The 19,309-nt window shown below is 41.3% G+C and overlaps 1 protein-coding gene across 6 annotated transcripts in view; it reads right to left on the bottom strand.

Moving 5' to 3' along the window:
- PLEKHA1 (pleckstrin homology domain containing A1) overlaps positions 1-19,309 on the bottom strand; it is a 59,147-nt gene that overhangs the window by 8,004 nt on the left and 31,834 nt on the right. For all 6 annotated transcript variants that reach the window (XR_005531467.1, XM_039250463.1, XM_039250462.1 and 3 more), the window contains 5 exons: positions 19,198-19,295; positions 12,647-12,772; positions 8,421-8,564; positions 6,784-6,852; positions 185-249 (listed from right to left, as the gene is read on the bottom strand). Coding sequence is in view for 5 of the 6 variants with exons in the window: in XM_039250463.1 (XP_039106394.1) it covers positions 185-249; positions 6,784-6,852; positions 8,421-8,564; positions 12,647-12,772; positions 19,198-19,295 (502 nt within the window). In the remaining variant the exon portion in view is untranslated. The remainder of the gene's footprint in view (positions 1-184; positions 250-6,783; positions 6,853-8,420; positions 8,565-12,646; positions 12,773-19,197; positions 19,296-19,309) is intronic.

The raw sequence follows: 19,309 nt of genomic DNA, 5'->3' as shown, positions 1-19,309 counted from the left end.
CACCGCGGAGCACCAGTACCGTACAGTACTGCGGAGCACCAGCACCGCGGAGCACCAGTACCGTAGAGTACTGCGGAGCACCAGCACCGCGGAGCACCAGTACTGTTGAGTACTGCGGAGCACCAGCACTGCTGAGGACTAGTATGCCATGGCAGGCTCTAAGTGACAGCGGGGGCTTACTTACCTCTGCTTACATTCCTGGACTTTATGAACCTCTTTAAGCGGTATTACACGAAGAGGTTCCTTTTCCTGGCAAAAAAAGCACACAGACACATAATGGATATTCTTAAAATCCTTTTAAGGATTAGTTGTCTTACTGGGAGATCTCTATAGAGCACATCTGAGACATAAATCTACCTTCCTGAACCATCCGGCACCAGAACAGCTCAAATACTGAAGAACCTTATACACACTGTGGTTTGAAACAAGGAAACTGACATATAATCCTTATTCATATGATTTCTGGCCTTAATGACAGTGTAGCTTAGTAAAAGCCATCAAATCATCAGACTTTTCCCCAGTGGACCCCTCTGGACCCTGTAAGTAGCAGACTTCTTCTTCCGGAATGTTATTTTGATGTAGAAGGCACCAGCGTAGCATATACTCAGCTTCTCTGAGTTAAATTTGTTATTTTAAGAGTATCACTTTCATATGAATACACTATTTTATTTTTTATTTTTATTTTTTTAATTTTTTTTTTTATGTTTTATTTATTTCTAGGAGAGAGAGAGACAGCATGAGCAGGGGAGGGTCAGAGAGAGAGGGAGTCACAGACTGAAACAGGCTCCAGGCTCTGAGCTGGCAATCAGCACAGAGCCCGACGCAGGGCTCAAACCCACGAACCGCGAGATCATGACCTAAGCAAAAGTCGGACGCTTAACCGACTAAGCCACCCAGGCGTCCCTGAATACACTATTTTAACAAGCACAATTATTGAACTCTTACTAAGTCCAGGACATCTGCTAACTTTTAAACATGTTACCTCACTTCAATTTTCCACAACCCCACAATACATGCACTCCTATCCACCTGAGGAAACGGAGCTCACATGTTAAGTATCTCATGTAAGGTCACAAAACTAGACACAAGACACAACTAGTTCCCAATAGCCCGTTCATACTATGCGTGCCATGAAATACTATAGGCCGTAGTTCACTGAATATCACACCATAAGATTTAGAAGCACCATTATTTGATGTAGCACTAAGAAAAACTTAAAGCATGGCTGGACCCTTTAAAAAATCACAAATCTTTCTTTTCAGTTTTCCAAAATAGTTCATTTTAAAATAATTTCAGACTATAGGGGTGCCTGGGTGGCTCGGCTGGCTCAGCGTCTGACTTGGGCCTGTGCTGACAGCTCAGAGCCTGGAGCCTACTTCAGATTCTGTGTCTCCCGCTCTCTGCCCCTCCCCTGCTCATGCTCTGTTTCTCTCTCTCAAGATTAAAAAAAATTTTTTTTTGAATAATTTCAGACTATAAAAGACTTACAAAAATAGTACAAAGAATTTCTGTATACCTTGCACCCATTTTCCAAGATGTTAAAATTTCACGTTTGCTAAATCATTCTGTTTGCTGTGTTCATGTATGTGACTACGGTATGTGCGTATATAGTTTTCCTAAAATGTCTGAAGGCAAATCATAGATATGTGCTTTACTACTAAGTGCTTTAGTGGTTATTTCCTAAAACAAGGACGTTTACAGTACAATCACAAAACCCAAAAACTCCACATTGATGCAATACTGTTATCTAATCTACAAACCATATTCAGATCTCGTTAATTGCCCAGCAGTATCCTTGACATAAAAGGAGAACTATGGATTTTCTGCTCCAGGGTTCAATCTGGAATCAGACCGTGTATTTAGTGGTTCTATCTCTTCGTGTCCTTTATCACTGAATAGTTCTGCAGTCTTTTTTTTTCCCCCTCTTTCACAACCTTTACAGTTTTCAAGAGTCCAGGCCAGTTACTTTGTAGAACGTCCCTTAGTTTGGGTCTGTATGATGTGAATCATGCTTCGATTCAGTTTGGTGGGAAACTACAGGCACACTTCGTTCTTCTTGGTGCATCGTTCTCAAGGAGCCCATGAAAGCAGTGTGTCCCCTTACTAGGGGGTTACACCTCACCTCTTAAGGTCATGTTTCCAGTAACTAGAAAGTTACCCGTTTGTCCTTTGCCATTATTAAGTATCTTGTGAGAAGATACTTGAAGCCTATGGAATACCCAGTTTCCCATCATTTTGCTCACCTATTTTACCAAGCTTTGAAAATTCTCGCCTGAAACCATCATGACTGTAGTAGCTGCCAAATGGTGATTCTTCTCTAATCCCATCCATGTAGTAGCTGCAATTTTACTCTGTAGAAATGCATTTCTGTCTCCATTTATTTCTTTGGCTTGTTTCATTCTCTGGGTTGTAATCCATTACTATCATTTTTTATTTTGGTGCTCAAAGTGTACGAGTTTGCGGTACTGGGAGCCGCTTCACACTGGTTCTGTGTCCTTTTGTCACATCCCCATCATTCTCTGAGTCACTTCCTTATTCTCTGTCACAACTGGATCTTCTGGGGAGAAGATCTTCCTGTCCCTGACCCATCTGATTTCAGCCATCTCGCCAATGTTCCAGGTTCCTGTTGTTTAAGAATAGCATTTATACTTGCTTTTGGGGCAGAAGACCACTCATCTCTTCACTCCACCATGGCTTTCTTACGATAGAGGAGAAGTAATACTCCTGTGAGGTTTTAACGTGTGCTTCTCTAGTTGCGAGTGATACTAAATATGTTTAAAGACCATTTTAATTTCTTTCTAGAGGAACTATCTATTTATGTGTTTTCCTCATTTTTCTACCAGATACTTTCCCCTTGGTTTTCTCTCTCTGTCAATTCTGAACCAACCACAAACTAGACTAAGGCTGAAAACAGAGCACAAAGGCCTGAGTTTCCTGAACCATTTCAGAGCGAGTTGCTGACCTGGCCCCTGATACCCTTTACTTTAGTATGTATTTCCCGCAAAGACATCCTTTTCTGTTATCACAATACAACCATCAAAATTAGGGAAGTGTCCTCCAGATGTCCTTTTATTAAAGCAAAATAATTCAGTTCAGAATCGCCGACTGCATGTCCTTGTTATATCTTTCTTTCCTTCAGTCATTCTGTCCCTGACTCCCCATCTTGACTCTACTGAAGGCTCCAAGGCAGTCATTCTGAACAATGCCCCTGACTTGGGTGTGTCTGGTCCTTCAGCAGGATGAAATTCAGGTTAGGCATCTTTGGCAGGAACTTTCTCAAGCTATCTCATCAGATGGTAAATAATTTTAATTCATCTCACCACTGATGAAGTTCCCTCTAGTCATTTGATCACTTGATTAGAGTGGTATCTGCCAGTGGTATCTTTATTACTCTAAAGTTACTATTTCCCTTTTTGTACTTAACGTGTATTATGTAGACAGGGACTTTGAAACTATGTGATCTCTGGTTCCTCCTCATACATACACGTGTACACTCATGCATCCACCCATTTATATCTGTGTAGGTTTGTAGGTTTCTACTTTATTCAAAGAGCAATAATCTGTTACTATCATTACTTATTCTGATACTCAAAATAATCCTCCAAATTTGGCAACAGGGATGTTTTCAAGTTGGATTCTGAGTCCTATGGTCATGTCCCTAACATTCTGGGAGCACTTTGTTTTCTGATACAAGACATTTCAGGCTTATTTTTTATTTCTCCTGTCTCAGCCTTGGAATCTTGTCATTTCTCCAAGAGTCCAGGTTTCTTTCAGTGGAAAATGGTGCAGTTTTCTTCCAGTTGCACAGAGCTAGGAAGTATATCATATGCACACATATGTAAGCACATGAATACGTTTACATCTCTGTTTAATTCTACATCCACCTGTATACGTTACATGCTCACATCGATACGTTCAATTCCAATCTTCCTTCTCCTTTTCCTTATCTGGTACTCCCTTTTTGGACAGTGAGAAACTTGGCTTCTATTATCCTTAATACATTTACTTATTTTATCAACTATATATGTCAACACCCTCCCATCTCTGCGCCCACCCTCTTCCCAATCTGAATACGCTCTTCCCCCTGCTCCCTGTTGGGCTAACCCAAGAGGGTCCTTCTTGGGTTCTGACTGCCCACACCAGGCTACTCTAGCTCCTTCCGCCCCTGCCCCACCACATGAACGCCTACACTGATCCGCCTCCCCTAAAAATTTTAGGTCTTATGTTTGGGAGGTAAGAGGGCAGAGGGTAAGGAAGAATCCCTCGGTTTTAAAGATTCTTTAGGGATATTAGTGTTTTATCCTTGATATATATTACAAATACTTTCTCCAGGTTTCCAGGTGTGTACTTAAATCCTTCATACCTACTGAAAAAGTTTTCAACTCCTTATCTCTTAGAAAAACATACTAAAATAATTACAGATGAAATAATATGTCTAGGATTTACTTCAAAATATAAAGGGGAAGTGGGTGGTGGTAACTAAGAAACAAAATTAGCCATGTGTTGATAAGAGGGGTCCAGAATATTATTCTATCTACTGTATGTTTAAACTTCTACATGATCAAAACGTTTCATAAAAGAGCCGTTTATACTCTAAACATCAACTTTTATCACTTATCGTTCTGGAGCTTATGTAGGTACATAAGCAAAAGTAAAGTGACTAAGGTTTTTTAAAACTTCACATTCAGATTCCAGCTCTTCTGAATCACTTTTTGACCCAGAGCCATCAATGTCGATGTTTTTCCACTCCATACCATTCTCTTTGTCAAAAAGAGTGTAGGGGATGCAGCAAGTCTTAAGAATGTTCCACCGTGTCTCTGAGATTTTCTTCCAAGCTGACAGCACCCTCTTTGGCAGGTTTTGGTGCTGGTGTTTTCCAGATCTTACCCAGGGGTGCTGTGCATATGCGAGCAAGGACAGCTACCCCGCAGCTGCTGCCTGACTGCCCCTCCCCTGCAGCTAAGACACCCTTCCAGAAATGTTACATGTTGGGGGGAAATGTACACCTGAATTATTAATGAAGGTACATAATTATAATACATTTAAAGATTCCAGCTTTATCTGAGTTTTCTAAATGCTTAACACATTCCTAAATACACATGGCATGATTTCCCTACCTCCTTTGTTAGTTCAGTTTTCTCCCATCTCAAATTTTTACAGCATAACGTCTACATGCAGGTTTTCAAAATATAGCAAATATTTCCATCACAGTTCTTGTCTTATAATGACTGCGGGTGATGGGGGACACGTCAACTTCTCTGGCGCAACTGAACTCCTGAAAAAGGCCAGAACACCGCTGACTGTTCTCTTTATTCCCAGGTCCCAGAACACTGCGCCAGGGCCACGCAGGGATCAACGGATGTCTGTGGCATTAATGACTCTTCCCAAGACCACTGGCCTTAATTAAAAGCAATGAATCAACCTACTAACCAAGCAAACGTGCAGCCTTCTGCTACACCACGTCTGATACTTTTTGAGCCAAGTAACTACTACTTCCAGTTGAGGCTCCTGGAATTTGACATCTGAGAAAGGCTCCCATGCTAAAATGGCTCTTCTTGCTGTGCTGTGCCATTTTTCATTCATTCAAAAACACTTCTTGATTATCTACTAAGTATCAGGTGCTGTGTTCATAAAAGGGTATAAAAGAGATCTTTGTTCTCAAGAAGCTCATACAGTCAACTGCTAAAGACAAGTATGCATACAGTGACTAAACACAGCAGGAAGTGTTATAATAGAAGTGGGCATCGGGAACCATGGTGTGTAAGGAGAAGGCCCTTAAACAGAGTCCAAAAGCTTCCCAGAAGAACAGATACCTGAGATGAATATCAAAATATTCCTTTCCTTATTCTCTAAGTACTCTGCTGTCCAATATAGTATCAATAGCTAGGTAGAACTATTTATTTATTTATTTATTTATTTTTTTTTTTTTTAATGTTTTATTTATTTTTAGGAGAGAGAGAGACAGCATGAGCAGGGGAGGGTCAGAGAGAGAGGGAGTCACAGGCTGAAACAGGCTCCAGGCTCTGAGCTGGCAGTCAGCACAGAGCCCGATGCGGGGCTCGAACCCACGAACCACGAGATCATGACCTAAGCGAAAGTCGGACGCTTAACCGACTAAGCCACCCAGGCGCCCCTAGGTAGAACTATTTAAATTAAAAAATATTAAAAAAAAACAATCAGTTTTAATTTGAAAATGAAATAAAGTCAGGTTCCTCAGTCATACTAGCCATATTTCCAGCACTCAACAGCCCATGTAGCCAGTGAACCTGGCCAATGAAGGTATGGGTCATTTCCATCAGTGTAGAAAGTTCCACCAGAGAGTGCTATTCTGGTGTCTTCATTCAAATAAAGAATATGATCCCCACTCAACGGTCCCATAAAACAAAAGGAGGCAGGACAGACACGTAAGGTATAAAAAAGCATTCAAATTATCCAGCAATCTGCTGCAGAACTCAGAATACTTTCAATAAGGATGTTACTCAAACAAGTGAAAGAGAGAATTTCAGTCTTGATTCTACCCCACAAGGCAAAATGGTCTTTTTTATGAAAAAACCTGAAAAGTCAATCTGCAATAGGAAAAAAAAAAAGTATCAAGAGAGCATTACCATTAAAACATTACAACCAAAAAAACTGAACTGTATATACCTCTCAAAACCAGAATTATTTTAAAAATAGAAAACAGGACAAGAAACTACACACACACACACACACACACACACACACACTCCCCAGAGTAATACTTCTCAAACATTTTAAAGCAACATTTATGACACAGCAACATACCAGTTCAGATTTGAAGTAGCCTATCGTGTTTTCATCCAATTGAAAATACCTTCTCTTCCAGTTTTTCATCTACAAGAGACAAACACAGACATAAGACTTCTGTTTCTAAGAATGTCAAATGTTAACAGCCACTTAAATATTCTGATATGAACTCATAATCAGAAATGTCAAGCCCTAAGAAATCTCATTAACCTCCCTTAGTGAGGAAATTCATGAAACTTCATCTCTCACTACTCAGGCCTTAAACTTCTAATTCAACATTGGTGGCTGGTTTTCAGTTTGCATCATTTAATTTTAGAATATGGTTTCATATTTTTAATGCTCTAAAAGTTAAAGGAAAAAAAAAAAAAGCACTTCCCCGTCCCCCAACCCCACAAAGTAAATGCCATCAAGAGTTCAAGAGCAAGCACAGGAAATGTTATTAAACCACATTAAGTTCTGTAAAATCTGTAAAACGTAAGAATCTCTCTGCAGGTACTTTATACTTAGTAGTAAAGCAACAAATATTTAATAAAATGAACCTGCTTTGTACAAATATTGTGTTCTTGTTACTGAAATATGGTTTTTGTGAAAGCACTTCAGTATCTCCAAGGGTTGCTATCTCGGACTTGGGAATGAAACAGAAGGAAAGAAAGGTCTCCCTATAAGCCCTCATTAACACAAGCAAGCCGTGACCTGAGGAACTTCTGACTTTCCCTGCAGACCTGCTACTGTGGGATGTAGTCTCAGCCTCCCCTTCACTTCCCTCGGCTTAAAGGTCAGGAGCTTACAGATAAAAGAACCTGTCCACAGCTGACCTACACTAATTAGCGTTGCCAGAAAGGGACATGAAGTCAAACTGAACTGCCCGCAGAGTTTTAAATATTTCCCTACGCACAGAAACGTTTTTTACTTTTATTTCCAAACTTTAAAGTTTATTTTCTCGCAAAATTCTAACAATTTGGTTCACACAAAGAGTGACAAATTTTAGAAAGGTACTTTAGGAGCTTAGAAATACCGGTAAGTGCACGTGCTCTTCCTACAATTTCCCGTCATGGCTCCGGCTGGATGAGAATATCTGGCTAACCCTTAACAGCTCTAAGGACCACGTGCTGTGCTAAGATCTCTCTTATCTTCATTTACATCTTTCAAAATATCTCCAAGTGGTAGGTTTTATCATCTAATTTCCTTAAAAAGAAACTGAGAGCCTGACAGGGTAAGTAAGAAGCCCAAGGTCACAGAGAATTCAAGGGAGGTCAGCCCAACACCAAATGGAGGAAGCAAGCCTTCCACACCCCACTCCCTTACCACCTCTTCCTGACATCTCCCTGCTAGAGCTCTCATTCTCTGACCCACTCCCAAGGGATAAAGTAATCAAGAGGAAAGCCTTCTGGAATAAATTTAAATTGTTAGGAAAGTTCATTTAAAACTGAAGGTCAGTGGTAATAAGCACTAACTTACCCAGCTACCCACAGACCAAGAAGTAACAGCACTGAGTTATGAATATAGAGTCACCCCTATTCTACCTCCTGACTCCTCTGCACGCTCACAGCTCACTTTGGGTCTTTTGAAAAACAAAGCAAATGATTCGTGTGCTAAGAGTTTGCTAAGAGACACTCACATTTTCATTACTGCACACACTCTCTTAAGGTACTCACCACGGCTCCCTGCTTTACACAATACCCAGCCTTGATGACTGCGCTGTCTGGAGGTGGCTTAGGGGTAAAGTAGGGAAGATGGCTTTGTGACCGTTTCAAATGATTTCTGTCAATACTTTCACCACATTCATTTACTTCTTCTTTCTAGAATGAAGCAAATAAAGAAATTCTTTTCTTGCTTGTTTAGCTACAAAGCACAGTTGTATTTCATGTTGTAATTCTGGTAGAAAGCCTTAAAATCTAATCTTAGTTCAGTTAGGAACACAGATTTTGAAGTGAAGAGTTTTCTAAATAATTTGAGATACTTAATCAGAAGCAGTCACATCACTGATAAAACCATAGATTTCTATTTCTCTTGTTTTGCCACCAGGGCTTGGGTGGGGGGGAATGGGGGGGTTAACTTATTTTGAAGTAATTATAATAATATACAGGAAGTTGTAAAAGAAAAATGTGCAGGAAGTCCTTCCTATGTCCCTTTCAACCAGTTCCCCCAACAGGGAAACTGTATAACTATAGTAACCAGAGCACATTTCAAAACTGACATGGGGGGGCGCCTGGGTGGCTTAGTCGGTTAAGCGTCCGACTTTCGCTTAGGTCATGATCTCGCGGTTCATGGGTTCGAGCCCCGAGTCGGGCTCTGTGCTGACTGCCAGCTCAGAGCCTGGAGCCTGTNCCAGTTATACAGCTGAAGAGGCAAAAAAAAAAAAAATTAAAAACTAAAGTCTAAATTGCCCTGAGGTATTATTTCCAATCTAGCTCTTATTTGCTTTTCATTATATCCTTGGGAAAGAGAGGAGAAATGGCCTCTAGCTATTTGACCACTGATAAAACTGAGACAAAATTGGGGCGCCTGGGTGGCTTAGTTGGTTAGGCATCCGACTTTCGCTTAGGTCATGATCTCACGGTTCGTGGGTTCGGGCCCCGCGTCGGGCTCTGTGCTGACTGCCAGCTCAGAGCCTGGAGCCTGTTTCAGAGTCTGTGTCTCCCTCTCTCTCTGACCCTCCCCTGCTCACACTGTCTCTCTCTCTCTCCTAGAAATAAAATAAAAACATTTAAAAAAAAAACCTGACATGGGAACATCCTACAAGCCATATTCAGATGTTCCCCATTTTACACACACTCATTTGTCTTCATGTGTGGGTCATTCTGTGCATTCCTGTCCCATGCAGCATTGTGTAAAACCACAACACACAGCACCGTTGTGAGGCTCCCTTGGGCTACCCTTTTATTTTATTAAAAAAAAAATTTTTTTTAACGTTTTATTTATTTCTGAGAGAGAGAGACAGCGTGAGAAGGGGAGGGTCAGAAAGAGAGGAAGACACAGAATCTGAAACAGGCTCCAGGCTCTGAGCTAGCTGTCAGAACAGAGCCTGATGCAGGGCTCAAACCCACGAACCATGAGATCATGACCTGAGCCGAAGTCGGCATCCCAACCAATTGAGCCACCCAGCTGCCCCTGGGCTACCCTTTTAGAGTCCCTATGCCCAATCTCTTGGCAGCCCCTAACTGGTTCTTCGTCCTCATTACTTTGACACTTAGACAGTATAATAGAAATGGATCCTATAGCAGGTGACCTTTTGAGATCAGGTTTTTTACACTCTGCCTCATTCTGTGGAGGCTCATGCAGGCCACTCCCTGTTGTCACTGGCCCATCCCTGAGTACCACATAAGGTCTAGATGTACCATCGGCTATTTAACTCTTCACCTGTTAAAGGGCATGTGAGTCATTCCCAGTTGTGGGCCGTTCAGAATAAACCTGCTCTGAACGTTCCCATACAGACCTGTGTACATGTAAGGCCGCAGCTCTCCAGGAGCCCAGCCCAGGAGCGCTCGTGCAGGGCTGGACGGTAATCATGAGTGCACTTCAACAAAACACCGGTTTTCAGAGGGGCTGTACTGTTTTGCATTCCCGGCAGCAATGTACGAGTGATGCAGTTTCTCCTCGGCCTTGCCAACGCGTGTGTTATTAATTATCAGAGTCATTCTGACAGGTGTGCGGGGACATCTCACTGCAATCTTTGCATTTCTTGCCAAGTGACAATGAGATGACAGTGAGCAGCCCTTCTAGTGCTTCTTTGCCACCTGTGTATCTTCTATCTTTTGGTGAAGTCTCTGTTCGTGAATTCTGCCCCTTTGCTAATTGGGTTATTTTTCCACTGCTGAGTTCTGATAGTTCTTTGTCTGCATGTCCTGGGCACAAGTCCCTGTCGGCTATGTGGTTTGCAGATACCGCTTCCCTGTGCGCAGCTCTCCCCTGCATCCTCTGACCAGGGTCTTTCACGGAGCAAGCATTTTCAATTTCAATATGGATCAATTTATCAGTTTTTCCTTTTATGGACTGCAAGTCTAAAAACTCTTTTGCCAGAAGATTTTCTCCTTGCTTAGAATCTAAAAATTCTGCAGGGTTTTGTTCTTTGTTTTTTCACGGGCCAAGTCCAGGCTTTTAAAAAATGATCTAACTATACTCATGTTTTCGTGCTCCCCAAAGCACTGGCTTCCTGTTTATTTATAATGTGTGACATGTTATAATCTAGAATCCCATTAATCAACCAAATGTGTTATTTGTTTTTCAAGAACTCCTAATTTTCAAGAGAAAAACTAATAGTCAAGTCTTATCTTGAGGAATTTTCAATCCATCAGACATTTAGACAGGTCAAGAACACTGATTATGTACTTAAAGTCTGTAATTCCAGCACTTAACTGCTGCTAACGCAATACTGAATAAACTAATCAACCAAGTGAGATTGGTCATTTTCTTCATAATATAGCAATTAAATGCTTTTCTCATGAGTAAATACTTCTTTATAATTTAAAAAGCTACATTACAAAATGACAAAGTAAAAAAAAATTCTTTGGGATCTTTTTAATATGGCAGCTGCTATGGGATCTTACAACCTACTGAATAATCTGCACTAAAATTAAAACACAACCAAATCTTAATTCTGCACAAAATGAAAGCAGCCAGAGGGGCACCTGGCTAAGCATCCCACTAACAATGCAAAGCCTGATGGGATTCTCTCTCTCCTCTCTCTGTCACTCCTCCATTCTCATGTGCTCTCTCTTGTCTCTCTCTCAAACTAAATACACCTGTAAAAACAATCCCAGAAGTTCAGGGTTCACAGAGCTTCTGGGCTGCTGAACACATGGAGGTGCTGGGAGAGTCCCAGAAGGTTCACGCCCTTCCTATCTCTTCCGTCAGGATGCTCATCCACATCCTTTATCATCTCCTTTTATAATAAGCTGGTAAACAGTAAATAACCTGTTTGCCCCTGTTCTGCGAGCTGCTCTCAAAAATCAATCAAATCTGGAGATAAGGTCATAAAACCTTCCATTTACAGCCCATCAGTCAGAAGCAGAGGTAACAACCTGGACTTCTGACTTGCGTCTGGAAGGATGGGGAGGGTATGAGGCCCATAACCTGTGAGATCCAGGCTGACTGTCAGAATTCAGTTAAACTGCAGGCCACGAAGCCAGTGTCACAGAACTGCTTGGTGTGGGGGGGAACCACACCTCTGGTGTCAGCAGCATTGTGACTGTGGCAGGCGTGTGAGAGGAAGCGTGGGTTTTTCCCACTCATGTTGTTTACAAAAGGAAAAGGAACTCTGCCCAAAAACAGCCCATTTGTAAACTATTGTAAATTCAAGGCAAAATGACTACCCAGTGATTAAAATTGATGTAGAACAATTCTTAATGTCTTAGAAAATGCTTGAGATGTAGGTGAAAAAAGTTATTTACAAAGGATCTCCATTTCTGGAGACAAAAGTACACAGAAGAAAGGCTCAGAGAGGGGTGCCTGGGTGGCTCACTCGGTTAAACGTCCGACTTCAGCTCAGGTCACAATCTCCCTGTTTGTGAGTTCGAACCCTGTGTCAGGCTCTGTGCTGACAGCTCAGAGCCTGTAGCCTGCTTTGGATTTTGTGTCTCCCTCTTTCTCTGCCCCTCCCCTGTTGGCACTCTGTCTCCATCTCTGTCTCTGTCTCTCTCAAAAATAAATAAAAACACTAAAAAAAATTAAAAAACAAAAAAAAGAAGGCTCAAAGAAAACATGAAAAGTGTTAAGTGTTGTATGTGATTGCCAAATGTTTTGATCCACACATACTTTTGAAATAAACAGATACGAAGTTTTTTTAATTAACTGACTGCTATATTAATTCAGTAAAGACGAACAACATAAAAATCACTACGCAGTAGGTAAACCACCACACACAGAATAACTGATGTATCACCTGAGTTGGGGTAATGATGGGCACGCCCCCAACGATGTCCGTTCTGTAAGACACTTGCTTCTTCCCACATTCACTCTGGCGACTTAGGTTATCTGAATGAGGCTGTGAGTCTGACTGCTTTGGTACCTAAAATGATATGTAAATGAATCATTTCGCAACCAGCATTTTATAGGAGACCCTCTTTTATCACAGAATATCCAACTAATTTCTGCTTATATATAATTGACACTTATAAAATTTATAATTTTATAAATTGACATTTATAAAAATTATGTATAACAGGTGTATGCCCCTTTAAGTTCTCACACTCACTCTTCTGATACAGTAATACTTGATAATACAGCCATTGTTTCCTGAGGGTCTACTTGGGCAGGTTCTATTTCATACATTTTCCCACTTCATCCTCTGATCAACCCCAGGCACAGGGCCTGCGCCTCCATGGTAGCAGTGAGAAAAAAACCGAGGCTCAGAGAAACACAGGTTTAGAAACATAGGTTTAGGGTCTGATTGTACTATGTTCTACTGAAGTCTGAAACTCTCTCCTACACACAGCCACTCTACTGTGTTCTCCATTTATTAGAGCATTTGACACCACACCATAGCTCCGAGCCGTTCTCACTCCCAGTCCTCCACTGCCACCTGTGATTCTGCGGGACCCCTGAGGACAGAGATCGCGGCAAATGCATCACGACTGGTGCCAGGACAGTCTACCACTGAAAACAGTATTCAGTAAATGTTCAAAGACTGACTCAGTGGATGATTCCAAAATCAGCAGGAAAAAAAGAACATGATACTCAACAGAAATTAAAAATCAAAATGTTCAAAATAATTTAAAGCTTATTAGAAATTTTGATAAGAAATGGGGCGCCTGGGTGGCTTAGTCGGTTAAGCGTCCGACTTTCGCTTAGGTCATGATCTTGCGGTTCGTGGGTTCTTGCCCTGCTTCGGGCTCTGTGCTGACTGCCAGCTCAGAGCCTGGAGCCTGTTTCAGTCTGTGATTCCCTCTCTCTGACCCTCCCCTGCTCATGCTGTCTCTCTCTCTCCTAGAAATAAATAAAACATTAAAAAAAAATTAGAAATTTTGATAAGAAATTCCAACACTTGTTTTTAAAAAAAAAAATTTTTTTTTTAATTTATTTCTGAGAGAGAGAGAGAGAGAGAGAGAGAGAGAGAGACAGCGTGAGCAGGGGAGGGTCAGAGAGAGAAGGAGACATGGAATTTGAAACAGGCTCCAGGCTCTGAGCTGTCAGCACAAAGCCCGATGTGGGGCTCGAACCCAAGAACCACAAGATCATGACCTAAGCCGAAGTCGGACGTCCAATCGACTGAGCCACCCAGGTGCCCCAAGAAATTCCAACACTTGTGTCAATGATAAATCACTCACAAATACATCACTAACATGGAATCAAAGAATCAAAGGTACCACAAATGTTTAACATACATTTTAGCTTTTCTAATGTGGCCTAATCAGGAAACAAGGTACTTGGGGCCACAGCATTTCTGTCCATAGACTGTTGCAGGTAGCCTGTCTTTGAATTACACACTTTTTTGACTTTGGATAAAATGTAATAAAATATGCTCAGCACTGATGTAATGTTGGGCATGACAGTTAATCTCTCTCCAATGATTTGAAAGGGCATTTGGGGATCCTGCAGTGTTTCAGAAACATTACAAGTACTTCCAACCAGCACCGCAGTGGTGGTGTAAACACATTTAAAATCAACTAACTTGCCTGCCTCACAGTTAGTCCACGTTAACAGGAAGGGGCACAGCTCCAGGGGACACCATTCACCCTGCAGTCAAAGACCCAAACCATGTACTGATACGATTCCAAAGCAGTGTGCTTTCTCAGGCTTTAACATTCATGAAGCATCAGGCAGGAACATTAAAACCTTCAGATGCCCAGGCCGCACCCCCAGAAACGCAGACTTGCTCAAGCCGCAGTGCTGTGCACACGGCCACACGGTCGGCAGGAACACCAGTGGTTTCTGAGGCAGCTGCTGCAGAAGCCACCCTGGGGGCCCTGCTGCCGGCCTGCCCTCTCCCACCAGGTCCGGGAGAAGCAGGGAGGCAGGGGCGTCTGCGAACGAGGCTTTATGAAAAGTGGGCACCTGCGGTCCATGTGAGTCTAAGCTGGGCTGTAGCAGATCCCCGCCCACATAACTTAGGACATACACGAGGTGTCTCCTGGGTGACTTTCAGCAACTCCCCCCCACCCCTCCCTCCCTCTCTCCCCAGGAGAGCGTCCCCACAGGGCTTCCTGTCCAGGCTTCGGGCCCTCTCCTCCATATTTACACTACAATGCAGGTCAGAAACAAAAGTGAGGAAAACAGGAAAGGGAGAGAAATGAATCCTGCTAAGGAATGCGCCCCGAAATCTAAGAGGCTGCACTTTTTGCAGAGCTTTTTAAAGGCAACAGGGACTAGCTAGAATTTTGCTTGACAGGATCCACCCAATGACCGGTCAAGATGGTGAAAGGACTACAGGGGACACTACCCAGAAACAGTCTACAGCAAGTCCATGATGCTCAGCAGCGTGCATTTTACTTATGACTGAGGGAACGGGGCCAAGTTATCCCATTAAGAACAGAAAACAGCAATGAGAGAATTTTAAACCAGAGAGAAAATTACCTGTTCAACTGTGTTAGCTGAAATGTACAAAGAGGTGACCCACATGAAGTGAGTCCTTCTTTTAAGGAGTTGACAGTTTAGTCAATCACACATGGGCATCTCCTAAGAAAAATCTTTAATATCACCCAAAAATACAGTGATATTTATACTTTTTCCATTTTTCTTCCAGAAATGATAGTATATTAAAAATCTTTCTCTGGTGCGCCTGGGTGGCTCAGTCAGTTGAACATCTGACTTTGGCTCAGGTCATGATCTCGCGGTTCGTGGGTTTGAGCCCCATGTCGGGCTCTGTGCTGTCAGTCAGCACAGAGCCTGGAGCCTGCTTCAGATTCTGTGTCTCCCTCTCTTTCTGACCCTCCCCTGCTCATGCTGTCTCTCTCAGAAATAAATAAAAACATTAAATAAAAAAATCCTTCTCTCTGCTATTAAGCTGCTTCTAATTTGTCCTTATAATAAAATAAAATGCTAAATATGGCATAATTTTAATGTTAGAGTTCAATAATTAACTTAGAATTGCCCTTTACAATAAAAATTATCTAAATTGTGTGGTGAGAACTCTGTTATGTGTAGAATTTTCAATATGTTATACACCTGAAACTAATATAACATTTTATCAATTAAAAAAATAATCTAAACTGTAATCATTCCCCAAGAACAAGAAAAGTACAAGCAAAATACCCATGAATACAGTAACTCTCTTAAAAATTTTGAATGAAAGTTAGTCTAAATCCAGCCATTAGAATAAACATACTTTCAAGACCAAAAAAAAAAAAATCAGCCAACGATTTAATGAGAATCAGAAAAATGATCTCACTAGGCAGGCAGCAAGTGTCAAAGACACTAAATGTGCTTGGTTTCCTTGCCCCTGACTTTTCCCTGCTCTCTCTTGCTTTCTATCCTTCATATAGTGGCTGTATTCTGTGAGGAATCTGCATGTATTTTTAGGAGGCGTTTGCCTGTGTTCCTAACAGTAGAAAAGAAAAGGCAGTCAGAGAAAGAAGAGACGAACAAAATGGAGGAAAAAAAACAGGGCTTGCTGACTAGAACCTAAAACATTTAAACACAAACTCCTGGGTACTTAGAGCCTTCTCAGGGCTCTATACATGACCTGCCAGCTGCAAACCACTAGGATAAAGTAGAAAGCCTTGCACTTTGCGGCAAATTTATCATTTTGCTAGGACCTAAGTCCTATACTCAGCTTATTCTCCTTGCTCCCAGCTGTCCAAAAAAAAAAGTGGAGTTCTGGCCACTTTCAAAAACACTAATTTTAAATTAAACTCTAGTATTGATTTTTAAAGTACAATCTATGGTGGGGAAAAGACACTATTTTAAAAGATAGTGGGTTTCTGTTTAGGAACTCACCATACACATCCTGGACACTCCTTCAACAACAAGGGACCAGAGGCCACCATACTTGTACTGTTATTACTTATTATAAATGGTCAGTTGAAAGTATACTTTAAAATTTGATTTTCCCAACTCTATTCACTGATACTCCCTTCAGGGTTGGTTCCTCCATTACCAACTCTCTTTTTGTTTTCAAATAAGGGGGAAAATTTGTTTAAAAAGCTGCCACCAATAAATATTCACATAGATGTGAGGAAAGTTCTAAAAGCCACAGACCACGGTGTCAGAGGATAGTCCATTGAGATGAGGTACTATAATTAGGAAACAGTTAAATAATCACCATTCCCTTACCACTATTCCCTAACCACCCCCTATTCTGAAGCCATGTGCTTCCAATCCCTAATTATGAATTTCTAAAAATTTATATATCACGTTGTATTCAGCAGACCACTAAATTACACAGCTGACCAAAATGCCATTTGGAGAAATTCTACAGAAACGTAAACAACACATACACTAAAATGTAAACTTTAATTCTATAAAGAAATCTACATTAAACATCAGCAATTTCCACAGGAATGTATGACAAATTAGAGATTCCACACCCAAATACATTTACATGTGTAACACGCAAAAGATATTAAAACTGACAAGACTCTTTAAAGAAAAAAAAATAAATCTTATGTAAGCATGGGAAATTCTTTCATTGCTATCCTAGAAGTTAAATGCTTATATAAAATTGATTTTTAGTAAGTGCTATCAAGTCTACATTCACTTTCCTATAGTTATATTCAATCTGTTGACAAACTAAGGATTTCTAGATTTTCTATGGATTCATATTTTCTAAATATGAATTACAAAAGAAGAATTATAAAAGCATGAATACCAACTGATTTAGCTTAAAACCTAAAAATTTCAACGTGTAAAATAAAACTGCAAGACCACAAATGCCTTTATACTTTGGAACATTATCCAGCCCTAATCAGCTTCTCTTGCATTTGAATAAGCTTAACAGTGTCATCTGCGTTAAGATGGTTTCACACCATTAATCAGCTAGAGACATTGATTCAAGAGCCCCCAAAAATGGTAAAAAACCCTGAGACTATTCACTACTTTTTCTCTAGAAGCACTCAGAATCCGGTGCTGGGAATTACTGTAAATTGTAAGAAATGAACTAATTTAGTAAAGTGACTAGATACTGTCTTTCTAAAGAAAATTTCACCTCAGAAATATATATATTAAGAGTTAAAAGCTATTAATTAAGACCTTTTTAAGAACATGTACTTCTGAATCAGTTCAAAAAATTGCTTTCCTGAAACTGCACGGACCTAAAATTAACTTCTGCTTCGTGTACAGATCAGAAGCAGCGCGTGGGTGTTTTCTGTCATGTGGCAACAAGCTGTCTGGTGCAAGACAAAAAATCCGACTTAACTCCGAGAGCAGCTTTAGTTATATTAACTCTTTACTGTGTTGTGATATAAATATGGACTCATTCATTTTAGATGGAAACTAACAAGTGACTATAACATATGCTGACTTTCAGAGCATATGGTTTTCGAGAGTAAGTCGTTTAGGGTCAGTAAACTGGTAACCATACTTTAGTAAAAACACACTTCGACTCAAACCAACCTCACACAGGAACTCCTTCAGAGCCTTTCCATGTACGCCTCTCTGTGTGTTTCTGTACGTGTAAGGAGGGGAAAAGCAAGGAGAGGTAGAATCAGGGCGCAGAAGCTATCTACCTGCTTATCGTCCTCAGTAGTAATCTTTCTCAGAAAAGTCTGGTTTTTGCTTTACGAACAAAAGAGTAGGACAGGGCTCTTTTTTCAGGGCCCTGTGCTCCAGGGTCGAGCTCCAGAGTCAAGCAGCCTGGGTCTGGCTCACGGCTCCACAGCTTATCAGCGATGAAACCGGTAAAAGTTACTCAATCCTTCTAAGCTCACTGTTCCAGATGATTTAGGTAAAACCTTCAGGGACAGAAAGCCAGAAAAAGAAACCCAGGTTGCAAGCAGGAAGCTGTAGCCCCAGAGACGCAGTTGCAAGGGGAGCCAGCCCTGAACTCAAGGAGAAAAGTGGGTGAGACAAGCTCCCGAGGGGCCGTGTGGCCAGGACCCTCTGGCTGCCCAGGCTCTTCAGATCCACTCCCTACCCCTCCCTGTGCCTCACTTCCACGGCCTCACCTCCGCTTCCTGCTCCTAGCGTCAAATTCTACCCTACCCAGTGTCGAGCCCAGTCAGGGCCTGGAAGACAGGAAGGCCGACGCCTAGTAGCGGGGTTGGTGGCAGGAAGCCCCTTATCCTACTCGGGAAGAGAAAACATCCTCAACGTGCATTTTCCCCTAGAAACATTCTGGTGCAGTGGTTAAAAGCCACACTAATATATACCCCATTAGGTACATAATGGGTTAAAATGGCACTTACAGGCTGGTTTTAAGGGCTGATAACCACCTTGCACAAAAAAATGTATTCACATTATGAACACATCCCTTTTAAATAACCTTTGAGGATGCAACCTGTTGGTAAACTGGAGACTCAGCAGGTATATTTTCAAAGGTAAAACAAAACAAATACTTACTGTGATTTTTATAGCTTTGTTCAACACATTTACCCATTCTACTAGGTCCTGCTGATCATTAGCTTGTAGGAAATACTTCCTCATCCCTGCATTCATAACTGTTGAGAGAAAA

This window comes from Hyaena hyaena, unplaced genomic scaffold (genome assembly GCF_003009895.1).
Source record: "Hyaena hyaena isolate Hyena2069 unplaced genomic scaffold, ASM300989v1 scaffold_367, whole genome shotgun sequence".
NCBI lineage: Eukaryota > Metazoa > Chordata > Mammalia > Carnivora > Hyaenidae > Hyaena > Hyaena hyaena.
Note: the sequence above shows the minus strand (reverse complement) of the source record. Positions and strands in the feature narration are given on the sequence as shown.